The 17,959-nt window shown below is 44.5% G+C and overlaps 1 protein-coding gene across 25 annotated transcripts in view; it reads left to right on the top strand.

The window, feature by feature from the left end:
* Positions 1–17,959, top strand: part of RREB1 (ras responsive element binding protein 1) — a 170,535-nt gene that overhangs the window by 96,308 nt on the left and 56,268 nt on the right. For 24 of the 25 annotated variants that reach the window (XM_082347692.1, XM_082347689.1, XM_082347704.1 and 21 more), the window contains 3 exons: positions 10,360–10,477; positions 13,827–13,951; positions 14,558–14,770. In XM_082347692.1, coding sequence (XP_082203818.1) covers positions 14,600–14,770 — 171 coding nt within the window. In that variant the 5' untranslated portion in view covers positions 10,360–10,477; positions 13,827–13,951; positions 14,558–14,599. The remainder of the gene's footprint in view (positions 1–10,359; positions 10,478–13,826; positions 13,952–14,557; positions 14,771–17,959) is intronic. The other variant, XM_082347697.1, reaches the window with a different exon arrangement.

Genomic DNA, 17,959 nt, shown 5'->3' with positions numbered 1-17,959 from the left:
CTAGAAACAGGCGGAAATGGCAAGCCGCGCGCTGGAGGGGCAGAGGTGACTCAGAGAAGACCATCGTTAGAAGTCCGAGAATGTGACAGAGGGAGCGCGTCTGTTCCCTCAAGCCCTGCGCTAGGAGTTGGAAATGTCCAACAGAAACGGAACAGAGTTTAGGATCTGGATTCGCTTTGCTCTCCCACCGTGGTCTTGGGGGCTCTGCAGTGGGACTAACCCTCACAGGGTGGTGGTTACAGGGATCGAGTAAGATGATGCACTTAGCTTGTGGCAGACGGTGTTCAGAAAGTGTTAGCCGCTCTCATCATTAGTCTTCATTCTAGTCTTTCAGTGTGAGTGTTGCAGAGGTAGAGTTTGGAACAGAGAGCCTTCGACTGGTGGGAATCTGGGAGGCTTCATGTGAACAGTGGCCCCTGAGGGATGGGATCAGGGGAGGGGTGCAGGTGTATGTTCTGGGGGAAGAAACTGAACAGAGAGTGTGAGGGCCGGTGGGCAAGAAGGCCAGAGGAAAACTGAGGCCAGAGCACGGAGCACTGTGAACGTGGGTCAGCAAGTCCTCCGTCCAGAGGGGGCATGTTGTGGAGGCAGAGCCCAGAAGAGCACCCGGGGGCCACACACACGGCCGTGGGACCCAGGGTTGCCGCCCTCCCCGCACCTCCCGGCTCTGCTCTCTTGCACGTGGCCGGTGCCGAGGGGTGCATCCGCGCTCCCCCTGTGGGTAGGATCCAGGCCTGGCCGGAGCAGCTCACGGTGCCCTGCTGTACCGCTCGAATGCTCTACGTGACACTCCAAGGCTCCCTTTGAGCAAAGCCCGTGCCAGCGAGGGGGAAGGGGCCGTGCATGGGTTGCCGCCCTACCCAAGGCATAGACTGAACTCTCAGCCAAGAAACACATCAACTTCCTGGAACTCAGAGCCGTCGTCACAGCTGTCAGCCTTCAGAGCACACGCGAGGCCGTCCTGGTTAGAGGAGACGGTTTTGCCCCGAGCTCTGCAGGCATGGTGCACACTGGTCTGCTGGGGTTTCATCCCCAGCCTAGCCAAGACTTGCTGCATCAGTCAGCCCATCCTAAGAGATGTCCTTGCTGCTTGTGAAGCCCCCGAGTAGCCCAGAACAGTTTAGTGTCTGAACTCCTCTAAACTCGCACTCTGTTAGCCGGTCCTGGGTTGGCCCGAACCGGCTGTTCCAGTCAGGGGATCAACCATCCCAAGTATGTGTGGGCGTCTGTGTAGGCCCGCACCGCCTCTGCCCCGGGTCGGGGTTGTAAAGCCCCCGCCCCCGCCCCCCGCCGGCTGGTTTGTGGGCTCCGCCTGTCATCCTGGACATCCAGGCTTTTTCCTGGGGGCCTTAGGACAGATGTTAGATGTCACTTCAAGAACCCTGCGGGTTTTCACAAGCTGGGAAGCTTTGTTTCTAGACCATCTTCCCTTTTATCTTTCATCTCTTCTTTGCTATCTCACTGACCTGGAGACAGGATCCTTAATCTTTTCTTTCTGGCTTCGCATAGCATTGTCCCTTATCTCCTCTGGGGCTGGGGCTGGCCTGCCCTCCCCATCATCCTCACAGAGGGACCTCTGCCCTCTTCAGGCCATCCTGCTTCCATCAGATCTGGGCAAAGCCTGTGTGGGGATGAAAATCCAGAAATGCAGTAGCCTCCCTCAGGAGCCTGGGACCCACCCGCCCCCCCCACCCCGCTCCAGCTTCCTGGAGGTTCTGTCTCCAGGGTACAGCCTCTCCTCATGGGTCCTTTTCCCTTTTCTCTTCTCTTCTCTTCTCTTTTCTCTTTTTTTGAGGTGGTGGTGATAGAGCTAAGGGGTATCTTGAATTTACTTCCAAGAACTGTCCTGTACGTTTCCACTCTCTGAGTTGTGTGAATCCCTCAGGACTGGTGGAACCCAAAGCAAACGGGGTAGTGACTCTTGTTACTCAGCTTAATCGCAAGACGTTCTTGATATTCAGATCATTTACATCCAAGATCACAGGATGGAGGTTTCAGGGTCAAGTCTGTCAGGTTGGCCCTCTCCTCTCCCTGGTTCCCCTTGTGGATTGAGGAGGTTACTTGGTGGACTTTTTTTTTTTTTAATTTATTTATGGCTGTGTCGGGTCTTCGTTTCTGTGCGAGGGCTTTCTCTAGTTGCGGCAAGCGGGGGCCACTCTTCATCGCGGTGCGCGGGCCTCTCACCGTCACGGTCTCTCTTGTTGCGGAGCACAGGCTCCAGACGCGCAGGCTCAGTAGTTGTGGCTCACGGGCCCAGTTGCTCCGCGGCATGTGGGATCTTCCCAGACCAGGGCTCGAACCCGTGTCCCCTGCATTGGCAGGCGGATTCTCAACCACTGCGCCACCAGGGAAGCCCCTGGACTTTTTAAAGTATCTTTTTTAAGTGAGGGGAGGGAGTGGGTCCATATTTTAATGAGAGTCTTAGTTATATTCTGGAAAATCTTAATTCCAGAGACTTGTCTCTCTGATTGTGTTTTTATTCATTATGTATAGGACTATAGTTCACTTTGCTTATTTGTAAATCTTGGCAGTTTCTAGGAAAAAACCATGGAGCTATTCTTCTCTGGACTTTCTTCTTAATATTTGCCATTAATATAAAAATGAATAACAACATAAGGAAACTTTGCTTGCTTTTTTTATTTAAACAGTGTACAATTTCACCTTAGGCATCTTTAAATTTAGATGGGTGGGGATGATCTGAAAGGATGTTTTCTTTGTGCGTTTCTGAAACCTCCTGGGAATTTTAGTAAAATGGTCTTGATTCACAGTTTCAAGGAAGGTGGGTTATATATCAAGTAAAACCGGGATTCTTATCCTACTTATCCCGGATGAGTTTCTGGGGCCCCTGACCCCCTTGATACTGAAGGAAAATGTTGGGTGTAGAGTATGTCCTTTTATCTGTGGGAGGGTCCATAATTTTCATCAGATCCTCAAGGAGGGTCTTGCCTACAAGAAACATCGGGAATTGCTGGGGTAGTAATAAGGGTTCCTCCAAGTTAAAGGCGGGGGCGGGGTGGTGGTGGTGGTGTCTCTGGCCTTTCTGGGGCTGTCCCTGTGAGTTATTTCTTGCTTCTTGATACTTTGTTCAAAATCCAAAGAACTTTTCAAAAGAGAAAGACACAAAGAAAGGAAGGAGAACTGAAGCAGTGAGGTGTGAAGAGAGAGAAGCTGCTGTGGTGTCAGAAATCACTGAGGAGCTGCTTCGGACAGGAAGGGCTGGTGCAGCTTTCTCAGAGCCAGCAGACCCGGCCCCAGAGGAGCCTGCACGCCTTAGGTGCTCAGTACCTGTGTGGACAGAGTAAGATTCAGGATGGTGACCGGGCACGGGACGTAGCGGGCAGCTTTTCTGCACACACTCCAAAAGGGACAAACTTTTGTCCGTGTGGCAGTCACTTTACTTCTTTACTCTCTCCAGTTTTGCACTCTTCGGAGGCTGTTTCAGAGACAGAATGGGCTGGAGGTGTAGTTCTGAATTTTTGAATTTTATTTTATTTTTTTATATAGCAGGTTCTTATTAGTTATCTGTTTGATGCATATTAGTGTATATATGTCAATCCCAATCTCCAAACTCATCCCACCACCACCACCACCCCTCCCCCTCGCCACTTTCCCCCCTTTGTGTCCATACGTTTGTTCTCTACATCTGTGTCTCTATTTCTGCCATGCAAACCGGTTCATCTGTACCATTTTTCTAGGTTCCACATATACGCGTTAATATACGATATTTGTTTTTCTCTTTCTGACTTAACTTCACTCTGTATGACAGTCTCTAGATCCATCCACGTCTCTACAAATGACCTAATTTCATTCCTTTTTATGGCTGAGTAATATTCCATTGTATATATGTACCACATCTTCTTTTTTTTTTTTTTTTTTTTAAATTTATTTATTTATTTTATTTATTTATTTTTGGCTGCATTGGGTCTTCGTTGCTCTGCGCAGGCTTTCTCTAGTTGCGACGAGCGGGGGCCACTCTTCATTGCGGTGAGCGGGATTCTCACTGCGGTGGCTTCTCTTGTTGTGTAGCACGGGCTCTAGGAGTGCGGGCTTCAGTAGTTGTGGCACATGGGCTTAGTTGCTCCGCAGCATGTGGGATCTTCCCGGACCAGGGCTCGAACCCGTGTCCCCTGCATTGGCAGGCGGATTCTTAACCGCTGAGCCACCAGGGAAGCCCCTGTACCACATCTTCTTTATCCATTCGTCTGTCGATGGGCATTTAGGTTGCTTCCATGACCTGGCTATTGTAAATAGTGCTGCAATGAACATTGGGGTGCATGTGTCTTTTTTTTTTTTTTTAACAACTTTATTGGAGTATAATTGCTTTACAATGGTGTGTTAGTTTCTGCTTTATAACAAAGTGAATCAGCTATACATATACATGTATCCCCATATTTCTTCCCTCTTACGTCGCCCTCCCTCCCACCCTCCCTATCCCACCCCTCTAGGTGGACACAAAGCACTGAGCTGATCTCCCTGTGCTATGCGGCTGCTTCCCACTAGCTATCTATTTTACATTTGGTAGTGTATATATGTCCATGCCACTCTCTCACTTCATCCCAGCTTTCCCTTCCCCCTCCCCGTGTCCTCAAGTCCATTCTCTACGCCTGCATCTTTATTCCTGTCCTGCCCCTAGGTTCTTCAGAACCTTTTTTTTTTCTTCTTCTTTAGATTCCATATATATGTGTTAGCGTACAGTATATGTTTTTTTCTTTCTGACTTACTTCACTCTGTATGACAGACTCCAGGTCCATCCACCTCACTACAAATAACTCAATTTCGTTTCTTTTTATGGCTGAGTAATATTCCATTGTGTATATGTGCCACATCTTCTTTATCCATTTATCTGTCGATGGACACTTAGGTTGCTTCCATGTCCTGGCTATTGTAAATAGAGCTGCAATGAACATTGTGGTACATGACTCTTTTTGAATTATGGTTTTCTCAGGGTATATGCCCAGTAGTGGGATTGCTGGGTCGTGTGGTAGTTCTATTTTTAGTTTTTAAAGGAACCTCCATACTGTTCTCCATAGTGGCTGTATCAATTTACATTCCCACCAACAGTGCAAGAGGGTTCCCTTTTCTCCACACCCTCTCCAGCATTTGTTGTTTGTAGATTTTCTTATGATGCCCATTCTCACTGGTGTGAGGTGATACCTCCTTGTAGTTTTGACTTGCATTTCTCTAATAATCAGGGATGTTGCAGTGCTTTTCATGTGCTTCTTGGCCATCTGTATGTCTTCTTTGGAGAAATGTCTGTTTAGGTCTTCTGCCCATTTTTTGATTGGGTTGTTTGTTTCTTTAATATTGAGCTGCATGAGCTGTTTATGTATTTTGGAGATTAATCCTTTGTCCGTTGATTTGTTTGCAAATATTTTCTCCCATTCTGAGGGTTGTCTTTTCGTCTTGTTTGTAGTTCCCTTTGCTTTGCAAAAGCTTTTAAGTTTCATTAGGTCCCATTTGTTTATTTTTGTTTTTATTTTCATTACTCTGGGAGGTGGATCAAAAAAGATCTTGCTGTGATTTATGTCAAAGAGTGTTCTTCCTGTGTTTTCCTCTAAGAGTTTTATAGTGTCTGGTCCTACATTTACGTCTTTAATCCATTTTGAGTTTATTTTTGTGTATGGTGTTAGGGAGTGTTCTAATTTCATTCTTTTACATGTAGCTGTCCAGTTTTCCCAGCACCACTTATTGAAGAGACTGTCTTTTCTCCATTGTATATCCTTGCCTCCTTTGTCATAGATTAGTTGACCATAGGTGCGTGGGTTTATCTCTGGGCTTTCTAGCCTGTTCCATTGATCTATATTTCTGTTTTTGTGCCAGTATCGTATTGTCTTGATTACTGTAGCTTTGTAGTATAGTCTGAAGTCAGGGAGTCTAATTCCTCCAGCTCCGTTTTTTTCCCTCAAGACTGCTTTGGCTATTCGGGGTCTTTTGTGTCTCCATACAAACTTTAAGATTTTTTGTTCTGGTTCTGTAAAAAATGCCACTGGTAATTTGATAGGGACTGCATTGAATCTGTAGATTGCTTTGGGTAGTATAGTCACCTTCACAATATTGATTCTTCCAATTCAAGAACATGGTATATCTCTCCATCTGTTTGTGTCACCTTTGATTTCTTTCATCAGTGTCCTATAGTTTTCTGAGTACAGGTCTTTTACCTCCTTAGGTAGGTTTATTCCTAGGTATTTTATTCTTTTTGTTGCAGTGGTGAATGGGATTCTTTCCTTAATTTCTTTTTCTGATCTTCCGTTGTTAGTGTATAGGAATGCAGGAGATTTCTGAGCATTAATTTTGTATCCTGCAACTTCACCAAATTCATTGATTAGCTCCAGTAGTTTTCTGGTGGAATCTTTGGGATTCTCTATGTATAGTATCATGTCATCTGCAAACAGTGACAGTTTTACTTCTTTTCCAATTTGGATTCCTTTTATTTCTTTTTCTTCTCTGATTGCTGTGGCTAGGAATTCCAAAACTATGTTGAATAATAGTGGTGAGAGTGGACATCCTTGTCTTGTTCCTGATGTTAGAGGAAATGTTTTCAGTTTTTCACCATTGAGAATGATGTTTGCTGTGGGTTTGTCATATATGGCCTTTATTATGTTGAGGTAGGTTTCCTCTATGCCCACTTACTGGAGTGTTTTTATCATAAATGGGTGTTGAATTTTGTCAAAAGCTTTTTCTGCATCTATTGAGATCATCATATGGTTTTTCTTCTTCAATTTGTTACTATGGTGTATCACATTGATTGATTTGCGTATATTGAAGAATCCTTGCATCCCTGGGATAAATCCCACTTGATCATGGTGTATGATCCTTTTAATGTGTTGTTGGATTCTGTTTGCTAGTATTTTGTTGAGGATTTTTGCATCTATATTCATCAGTGATATTGGTCTGTAATTTTCTTTTTTTGTAGTATCTTTGTCTGGTTTTGGTATCAGGGTGATGGTGGCCTCATAGAATGAGTTTGGGAGTGTTCCTTCCTCCGCAATTTTTTGGAAGAGTTTGAGAAGGATGGGTGTTAGCTCTTCTTTAAATGTTTGATGGAATTCACTGGTGAAGCCATCTGGTCCTGGACTTTTATTTGTTGGAAGATTTTTTTTAATATAAATTTATTTATTTTTTTGATTTATTTTTGGCTGTGTTGGGTCTTTGTTGCTGTGCACGGGCTTTCTCTAGTTGCAGTGAGCAGGGGCTACTCTTCATTGGGGTGCGTGGCCTTCTCATTGCAGTGGCTTCTCTTGTTGCGGAGCATGGGCTCTAGGCGCACGGGCTTCAGTAGTTGTGGCTCGTGGGCGCTAGATCACAGGCTCAGTAGTTGTGGCGCACAGGCTTAGTTGCTCCGCGCCATGTGGGATCTTCTCAGACCAGGGCTCGAACCCATGTCCCCTGCATTGGCAGGCAGATTCTTAACCACTGCGCCACCAGGAAAGCCCTGTTGGAAGATTTTTAATCACAGTTTCGATTTCATTATTTGTGATTGGTCTGTTCATATTTTCTATTTCTTCCTGGTTCAGCCTTGGAAGGTTATACCTTTCTAAGAATTTGTCCATTTCTTCCAGGTTGTCCATTTTATTGGCATAGAGTTGCTTGTAGTAGTCTCTTAGGATGCTTTGTATTTCTGCGGTATCTGTTGTAACTTCTCCTTTTTCATTTCTAATTTTATTAATTTGCGTCCTCTCCCTCTTTTTCTTGATGAGTTTGGCTAAAGGTTTATCAATTTTGTTTATCTTCTCAAAGAACCAGCTTTTAGTTTTATTGATCTTTGCTATTGTTTTCTTTGTTTCTTTTTCATTTATTTCTGCTCTGATCTTTATGATTTCTTTCCTTCTACTAACTTTGGGTTTTGTTTGTTCTTTCTGTAGTTCATTTAGGTGTCAGGTTCGATTCTTTATTTGAGATTTTTCTTGTTTCTTGAGGTAGGCTTTTATTGCTATAAACTTCCCCCTTAGAACTGCTTTTGCTGCATCCCATCGGTTTGGGATTGCCATGTTTTCATTGTAATTTGTCTCTAGCTATTTTTTGATTTCCTGTTTGATTTCTTCAGTGATCTCTTGGTTATTTAGTAACGTATTGTTTAGTCTCCATGTGTTTGTGTTTTTTACGTCTTTTTCCCTGTAATTGATTTCTAATCTCATAGCATTGCAGGCGGAAAAGATGCTTGATATGATTTCAATGTTCTTAAATTTACTGAGGCTTGATTTGTGACCCAAGATGTGATCTATCCTGGAGAATGTTCCCTGTGCACTCGAGAAGAAAGTGTAATCTGCTGTTTTGGGATGGAATGTCCTATAAATATCAATTAAATCTATCTGGTCTATTTTGTCATTTAAAGCTTGTGTTTCCTTATTAATTTTCTGTCTGGATGATCTGTCCATTGGTGTAAGTGAGGTGTTAGAGTCCCCCACTAGTATTGTGTTACTGTTGATTTCCTCTTTTATAGCTGTTAGCAGTTGCCTTATGTATTGAGGTGCTCCTGTGTTGGGTGCATATATATTAATAATTGTTATATCTTCTTCCTGGATTGATCCCTTGATCTTTATGTAGTGTCCTTCCTTGTCTCTTGTAACATTCTTTATTTTAAAATCTATTTTATCTGATATGAGTTATTGCTACTCCAGCTTTCTTTTGATTTCCATTTGCATGGAATATCTTTTTCCATCTCCTCACTTTTCGTCTCAATGTGTCCCTAGGTCTGAAGTGGGTCTCTTGTAGACAGCATATATATGGGTCTTGTTTTTGTCTCCATTCAGCGAGCCTGTGTCTTTTGGTTGGAGCATTTAATCCATTTACATTTAAGGTAATTATCGATATGTATGTTCCTATTACCATTTTCTTAATTGTCATGGGTTTGTTTTTGTAGGTCCTTTTCTTCTCTTGTGTTTCCCACTTAGAGAAGTCCGTTTAGCATTTGTTGTAGAGCTGGTTTGATGGTGCTGAATTCTCTTAGCTTTTGCTTGTCTGTAAAGCTTTTGATTTCTCCATCGAATCTGAATGAGATCCTTGACAGGTAGAGTAATCTTGGTTGTAGGTTCTTCCCTTTCATTACTTTAGATATATCGTGCCATTCCCTTCTGGCTTGTAGAGTTTCTGCTGAGAAATCAGCTGTTAACCTTACGGGAGTTCCCTTGTATGTGATTTGTCGTTTTTCCCTTGTTTCTTTCAGTAATTTTTCTTTGTCTTTAATTTATGTCAATTTGGTTACTATGTGTCTCGGCATGTTTCTCCTTGGGTTTATCCTGCCTAGGACTCTCTGTGCTTCCTGGACTTGGGTGGCTATTTCCTTTCCCATGTTAGGGAAGTTTTCGACTGTAATCTCTTCAAATATTTTCTCAGGTCCTTTCTCTCCTCTCCTTCCAGGACCCCTATAATGCGAATGTTGTTGCGTTTAATGTTGTCCCAGAGGTCTCTTAGGATGTTTTCATCTCTTTTCATTCTTTTTTCTTTATTGTGTTCCGTGGCAGTGAATTCCAGCCTTCTGTCTTCCAGGTCACTTATCCGTTTTTCTGCCTCAGTTATTCTGCTGTTGATTCCTTCTAGTGCAGTTTTCATTTCAGTTATTGTATTGTTCATCTCTGTTTGTTTGTTGTTTAATTCTTCTAGGTGTTTGTTCTTTAATTCTTCTAGGTTTTTCTTAAACATTTCTTGCATTTTCTCTGGATGTGTAGTTCTAGGAAATGCTGTGTTGTAGGTCTCTCTAAGTTTGCAGAGGACCAGACACAGCTTTTTCCCAGGTCGGGGGTTTGAGGCCCCTGGCACCCCAGAGCAGACTTTCTCAAACTCTTGAAGGGCATGTGTAATTTGAGGAGTTTTCTGTATCTTCCCTACAGAAAGGAAAAGATACACCTTTGGTCCTATTTGCACTGTTGTGGACATTTTCCCCATCACTCAGGAAAAGGCATAATAGTCACTGCTTTACTTAAGGGGCTGTTTAGTTCCATATGTTTTACTTTCAACTCTTTTCTTTTCTCCTTCTGTTTCTGATAGCACTTAGTGTGGTCTTTTCTTCTCTTCCTTTTAAAGTGGCACTCCATCAGCATCTTCTGTCAGCATGCCATTCGATGCTCAAAGCTTCACTTGGAGCCATTGGTCTCGGCCATTTGCACGTGATGATGCCCTCGATGTTGTTGGGGCATGCTTTGGGGGTTCCTTCCGTCCACGTCACACTCGATTCCAGTTGCTCTTGCTCGGGTGGAATTGACCTAGTTGCTGGAAGTTTGCTTATAAGTGCAGGCAGGGGATGGGAAATGCTGTTGTCTTTAATTTGTGACTCCCAGTGGTTTAAGTGGAGAAAATGATACAGAGACAGGATCTTGTCTGGTCTGGACTCCCTCTTAATGTCACCTTTTCTTGTTTTTGTAGGTTGCTCCAATCTGTCCCAGAGGTGGTGGCTTTGAGGTGTGACCCTGCCCACGCTTGGGCCCAGCCAGCACCAGCTCCTCAGTAAGGAGAGCCAGCTTGATAAGACGAAGATAAACTGGTCAGTTAAACTTTATTGACCCTCTCTGAGTCACAGTAACTTTGAATGTTGTCTTCCCTCCCCTCCCCATGTCCCCACTGAGCGGTCCACCCTCTGCTTGGGGTCCTCCTGAGGTTTTGATGCAAAACCGAGGTGAAACTCTCACTGTGAACTGCTAGTTATTCCGCACCTAAGAGCCGGGGGTGTGGGATGAGAAGTCTCGGAAAGCGTGCCGAGGGCCTGGCTCACAGGAAGCAACGCTGCAGGCACCCCCGTTCCCTGCTTCTTCCTTCCCACCCGCAGGTTTGAACTCTTTGTGTTCAAAACTGGAACACCAGGCCAGTCCACTTGGCCATGTCAATGGTGATGACGATTTCCTTTCATGTCTGTGATTTGGGGGCCTCATCTGGGTTCCCACTCCTCTCTGGTTGCAGCTGGAGGAGATTGTACTAGAATGGGGCCAGTGATTTTTATTTTTATTTTGTTTATTATGGTTATTATTATTATTTTTTAATTTGCAGTGATGGAGCTGATGTGTAGGATGGTGTCAGGGAGCAGAGGAGAGAATGAAAATATACGGACTATAAGTATTTATAAAGAAAGTGTGCTTTGTAAATGGACCTTAAAGTGTTAAACCTGTCTTTCAGCCCCTGAGATTGAGTGTCAGAAGGTTTAGGTTGGTCAGTTTGGATTACTGCTCTAGTGTGGTCCACGGTCGGGCATGGGGTAGGTAGAACTGACTAATTCTGGCTGCTGGCTTCCGGTTAAATTAGTGCATAAATGCACCTCAACGTTAAAGTGGATTTGTGTTTTCTGACTGGGAACAATGGGCTACATTGTTTTACACCAGGTCCCTTCCCTTCTTCCTGCTCCATCCTCCCTAAAGGAGAGCTCACGCATAACACCCAACCAAGCACAAACTGGAGGAAAATCTTAGAATAGGTCTGAGAGGCTGGTTTGGGTTGCTTCTGAAACAGCTTTTCAGGGATGAGTCCAGTGACTGTTCTTCTTGTCAGACAGTGTAACTGGGAGTTTCATTTTGTTAATTGCACTTTCTGATCAAAGATGAGAAGAGTTTGTATTTTTTTTTAAATATTACTATTTACTTACATTTTAACAAGGAAAAGGAAGTGAATGTAGGTGATCTTGGTGTCCTCAGTGGGTAGTGTCACACTTCACACTTTATCCCAAAGGGGAAATAAATTTAGCAAATGTCTTCCTGTCCAGACAAAATGGGAAACAGCAAGTTTGCATGACTTTTTTCCTTTCCCAGTTGGGATATAAGCCCCTGCAACTTTCAGCCCTTAGGTTGGTTAACTGTTGTGACTATTGCTGGGTTTTCTATATTTAGGACATTTAGGTAGTTTGCAAGAATGTATATTTGATGTTATAATGATTGTGACAAAAATTCTTACTGGCACTTTGGCTCTTTTTGATGAATATATTTTTTGTTACTTTTCATATTGACTATTACCCTTTTCTCCATTTTCTTTCCCTACTCAGTGAAAGAATTAGAATATGTTTTCTGTAACTTATAATTTTATATTTATCTAAAAGGTGTTTTCTCTAATCTATTCCTGGTCTGAAAAACTCTACCACACTTTTCTTCTCTAAGTGTAGTAATAGGACAAAAGCAAGATCATCTAAACTCCCACTATAAATTAGTGGAAAGGTTCACTTTATTTTTACTGACATAATGTAATTACAATAAAGATTTCTGGTCATTTATTTTATAATTTGATGTACATTAAAACTATGGGGGATATATATTTAAAAGAATGAGATGGTTTTGGTATAGAAGATGTCCCCTTGAATCAAGGAACTAATCATATACTGATTGATGACAACAATTCTGGGGAACTGATGATACTTTTGTTAGAAATCCTTTAAGAAAGAAAATGAGGTGTGTGTATACTTCCGTATGTGTGTACTCATGTTGAATGTTTTTTCCTAGAGAGGAATCTCCCAAATAAACTTTCAAAGACAGTCAAAATGGGAAGTTTTAAAGCATAATTTTTAATAAGTTTAAATGGTCTTCCATATATGGAGGAAACTTCATGGAAAGACAACAGCTTTGGGGTTTCGGGGGGGGGTTGTTTGTTGTTTTTTTGTTTGTTTTAATTTTGGACCAAGGTTTCCTTTTTTTTTTTTAATTTAATGTGTATTTTTATTTATTTATTTATTTATTTTTAATTTATTATTTATTTGGTTGCACCAGGTCTTAGTTGCGGCAGGCGGCTCGCCGGCTCAAGGTTTCCTCTTTTAATGGGAAAGATGTGAGGGGTGAGGCTGGATCAGTGGTCTTAAGTTGTATGTTTGGTAGTTAGTCCTCTTACTTACCATTTGGAAAAGTATTAGAGTCATATCTTCAAAATGTCTACTGAAAGGAAGGCACATTTTGTCTCTTGACAAGGAAAGTACTGTTCCTGGGGTTCACTTTGGCTCTTGGGTAAGGTTTTAGCTCAGGACTTCTCAGCTGATGGAAGCATCACTTAATAAAGTTATGTCCCCAGGCTTTCCTGCTCTGCTGCTGGACATGTTTGCAGCTGCTCTGGGTGTTACCGTTTGTCACATCCTAGGTCACTTCTCCTAGAGTTGGAGGAGGAACCACAAGACATCACATTCTTTTCTGGTGTTGTTCCTAAGTATCCACTTTGCTCCTGAGATAATTAGCTTGATCTCTGAGGCAGCTGTGGACTTGCAGAATTTAATGCACACTGGAGCATAACAGGATACGTGGCTAGAGAATATCTTCCCAGGTAAAATAAGGGAAACAGTTGACCTGGAGACTTATTTCTGGCCATACCTATAGCCATAGTACATCTATGGAAGAAGCATAACTAGAAAAGGCCTGGAGAAGTAAGGTTTGATGTGTACATGGGCTGTAGTTTTCCCTTCAGTCAACCTATTTGTATTACCAAGTTTCTTTAAGGTCTGACCTAATCCCTCCTAGACTCTGAGCCTTTAGAGGCTTTAGCCTTCAGACTCTGACTCCTTTACTGCCTTATCTTTGGTCAGTTTTAGGGGGAGGCGGGAGATGGTCAAGTGGGAGTCTTGAGAGTCCTTGTGGGAGACAGGAGTAGGGTATGAGAGAAAGCTTGCTGTATGGATATAAATATGAGCTTCAGAAAATAAAATACCACAGAATCGTTTTGGCTGTTGGGAGTGAGGGTGACAGCACTGTAGGGAACCTCAGTTAAGGGTGAAAACCAACCACAGAATGTGGTTTGGGAAGAAGAAGAAGAAGACTTAGGCATCTCCTCTCACACTGCCCCCTGTAGTCTTGTGAATATAGTGGTCTGAGATCATGGTAAACAAATGGTTTCTGTTTTTTTTTCACTGAACCTTTTTGCCTTTGCTTCCTTTCCAGTGTCAACGAGTGATACCAGAGAAGAAAAAAAAAGAAGTGAACCCAGCCTCATTTCCTCCTCCACGTGGGCAATCGCTACAGCAGGGGAAGGTCTCACAGTATATCAGTTGGGGCAGAGAATGGAGGTGATTGGCAGTGAGGGCTGGGTTTTCTTCTGTCCATTTTCTGGGGTACAGCTATATTATGTACTTGCATGTTTTAAGAAACAGTCTTTTTTACGCTGATTTGAAATTTGGTTATAGTGTTGGGTGATAGTGTTGGCTTCTCAGTTGTCCTAACAGTTCGGGCTCCACATTAAAATCACGGTATTGTAGCGTGGAGTTTAAGTGAAAGCTGAGGTTTCTCATCCTTAGTTGTTAGGTCTAGAACATGCACATAGCAGTAAGTGAGTTAGACTGTTAGGTGGGTGCTGGCCAGATGGCAGCGCCCAGGCTTCCTAATTGTTGTAGCCTTCCCCACTCCGCCTAATGAAAGCTTAGGAAAGGCAGAAAGACCTGCCTCGGGCAGCTTCGTCAGTGGCACATGCTCAGAAAGGAAGCAAGGTTATCGGTTTGGTGTGACAGCACTTGGTTTAGATGAAAGCTTAAGTCATAGGAGTCATATGAGTGTCAGCTTGAATTGAGGAAGGGGTTTTAACCCGACTGCAGCGGTGGCAGCCATGGCCACTGCCACCTGGTTGTGACAGAAGCCTAAACTTCCCAGTGATCACATCAGCAATTTCTGATTTTCAGTTCTGTGGCCGAGGCTTCCTAGAAGCTTAAACCTTTGTCCCAATGACGTCAAGTTCGCCCGTTGGCTTGGAAGGTTCAGATTTGTCTTCCATCAACACCATGATGTCAGCGGTAATGAGCGTAGGGAAGGTTGCCGAGAATGGTGGGAGCCCCCAGAGCATCAGGTCCCCCACGAAGCCTCCGGGACCAAATCGGATTGGCCGAAGGAACCAGGTAAGCGTTAGTGTGCCCGGCTGTGGCGTCCATGGGCGTGTTGGGAGAAGGATGTCCCCTTGAGCCCCAGCTTCCTAAGCCAGAAACTCGGATGTGGTCAGAACTGAATGGACATACCCAGAGGCCATAATCCTTTTTCAAGAGCTAACTTCTCATAGCTTATGTCAGTTTCCCTTCGTAGAGAAAATTTTCCATGCTGTGGTGTCAGTATCAGTGAAAGCGCCCTTATTCTCTGCCGTGTGGTTTGATTTGAATGCGAGCTTTCTCCACGGGATAGGCGAGGCAGAGAACTCGACTTATTCCTCTCCTGTGGCATGATTTGTTTCCTCGTTCATGCAGCTGGTTAATTGGGTTTCTGATGCCACCGCCTTGACTTTTTTTTAAGTGTCTCCAGATTAGGTAGTGATGAGTCCCGGCTCTGCTGGAGCCGCTCTTCAGCTTCCATCCTCGACAAAGCACACAATGGGGCTCCCGAGAATTCCGCTCAAGATGCCACTTATTCCTCTTGACTTCTCAGAGATCAGGAGGGGTGGAGAAGAGCACATGGGAGGGCAGGGACGTTATGAAAGGCCATGTCTGCTCCCTTGGGAAATAAGATGCGTCTTTTAATTAACGTACAAACGGGGCACTTGAGAAGGTGTTGCTGTCCTGCGGCAGCGTGCTCGGCGGCGCGTGAAGCTCAGGGAGCGAGGCGAGCCGTTGCCCTGTCCACTCCGCGTCCACGTGATGTGCACGTTCCGTGTTCGGCGTCACTGATTTAATGGGGTCCCACCAAACCCTCGGGAGAAGGCAGTCTTCTGAGTTTGTCCAGGGCCCGGGGGTGGACGGCAAGGTAAACCTGTTGGGCTTTTGTGAGTTAATTTTCTTTTTTTGTTAACAATCCCACAGTGACTGTCCTTATACAGAATTGTCTGAGCATAGTGTGATGGTTTTCTATAAATCTGTAGACGTACAACATGAATTACGGCTTTTGATACGATGTGCCCTCCAGGAAAAGCTGTCCCTGCCTAAAATCCCTCCAGCAGCACAGGCGTGTCCGTTTCTCCGCCTCTTTCTCAAGGCTGAAGACTTGGAAGAGTTAAATGATGCTTTAGGGTTGGGGCATTGATACTTTTTCTCTCTTTTTTCCCTTGTCTCCGCGTGCCTCTCTTCCTATGGGTACCTGAGAAAATTCTCAGCCTGTTTGACTGTGGCCTGAGCCGAGAAGGCGTGCTAGCTCTGGGAAGAAAAGGTTTATTTCCACTCTCATGTGACTGTCCATCCATCTATCTGTCCATCCCTCCATCCATCCCCCTATTTCACAATATACAGCCCCCTCCTCCTTCCAGCCAGGTACTGCGCCAGGTGCCGAGCTCTTCCTTAGAGCCCAGCATCGCCCCAGCACAGGCAGACCTGGCCCAAGTCCAGGCTCTGGTCCCTTCCCAGTGATTCAGAGACAGTAGGTAGAGGGGGCCCACGGCACCTCCATCCCGGCATGGTAAGTGGAGCTGACTCCACAGGGGTGCCTGGGCCATTTCCCACCCACTTCCTGTGTCCTCTGGGGTTCCTTAGGGCACTGGCTGAGTTTTTGAAAGGAGGTCTGGGCTAGAGGTAGGATGGGAAAGACAGTGCATTAAAAAAACCAAGCGCGGTGCGGGAGAGAGAGTGCAGAGTGCGTCGTCCTCACCTGGGACAGACAGGAGGGCTGGGAGGGAGCCCTGGGGAGCAGCCCAGCAGCTAGCAGAGCTCCAGGGCAGATTAGCCACAGCCGGAAGCCAACAAGGGTGCCAGATAGTTTCATTATGGAATGGTTAGTTATCACATTAGCTGCTAATTTTATCTGTCAGCTCAGGAAGCGTGCTCCTTCCACCAGCACGGCCACAGCCACTGGATTCAGCACTCTCCAGTAGGGCCTCTTCCAGCATCACGGTGCTCCCTTCTCTGTTTGATTTGTTTTTAAAAATTAAATCTGAGTCTGGAGACTTCCTTCTCCCAGACCATCGTGGATGTCCTGGACCTGTGCTATGGTCTGCAGCGTGCCGCTGCCCACCTCTGAGAACGGTGAGGCTCCAGTTCCCCCCGTAAACCCAGCATCATTCCCATTAGCCCCAGGGGCCACTCAGCGTGTCTGGAATCTGCCTCAGGGGAACGCAAGATGATTTTTTTAAAAAAGAATTTAAAAATCCTCAAGAGGCTGGCTACTTGGAGGCCTGACTTTTTAACATATATTTCCATCCTACCGATGAATCTCTTTTCTTTAAAAAAAAAAAAAAAAAAACCACTTTTTAATATATATTATCACTAACCTAATAATTTAACAAAAATACCCCAAAGACCGAGTTTGGGCCCAGCTGTGAGGCATCCCTCATTATTATACGAGTGCTCTCACTTTGTTGTTACTACTTTTGGTTTTGGTTTCTCTGCCCAGTGGTTCTTGGCCAGCTCCTTTCTGACTGTCGTGGAGTGGGGCTGAGAAGGCCTGACACCCTCCTCCCCGCAGACGCACACGTTCTGCCTCGGGGAGGAGTGGGAGTGGATGATGGCTGGGCGAGGGTGCAGGGTTTTTTTGTGTTTTGTTTTTTAAATTGTCTCTGGGTTAATCACCTTCCTTAGAATTCATGTCTGTGATTTTTTTTTTAATTTGAGAGTGAAAAAACGTGCAGCATACCTATTTCTCAGACCCAAGGCCACAGGCTGGGAGCAGGTGTATATTGCTTAAAATGAGGCTTAATTTGCTTAATTGCTTAAAATGGGTCCCTCTCACTGTAGGAGCCGCGTACTAGACCCCATCATGCGTTCACTCCACCCCGTCTGGTGCCATTTGTTTCTATGGTCTTCAGGGTGACTTTTATTTTCATCATCTCTCATGAGCCAGCCACAAGGGTGTTTCCTTTCTGTGCCTTGGGGTTAATCCTTTTTGGGTCAGACTTATACAGCCTAGCGGTTTAGGGTATGGGCTTTGGAGCAGCTGGCCTGAGTTTTAATCCTGGCTCTGCTACTTAATAGTTCTTTGATTTGGGGGTAGGTTACTTGCCTGTCTGTACCCGTTTCCTCATCCCGAAAATGGGATCCATAATAGTGGCGGTTTCTCACGGTTGTGTGAAAAAACACTATTCTGTATGTGCAGAGTTTAGCACATAGTAAGTGTTCAGTAATTGGTATTATTTCAGGGAACAGAAATGCATTCAAATGAGTACAAGTAAAAAGAGG

Source organism: Balaenoptera borealis (assembly GCF_965194805.1).
Source record: "Balaenoptera borealis genome assembly, chromosome: 12".
Lineage (NCBI taxonomy): Eukaryota > Metazoa > Chordata > Mammalia > Artiodactyla > Balaenopteridae > Balaenoptera > Balaenoptera borealis.
The sequence above is the reverse complement of the archived record's forward strand: the minus strand, read 5'-3'. Positions and strand labels throughout refer to the sequence as shown.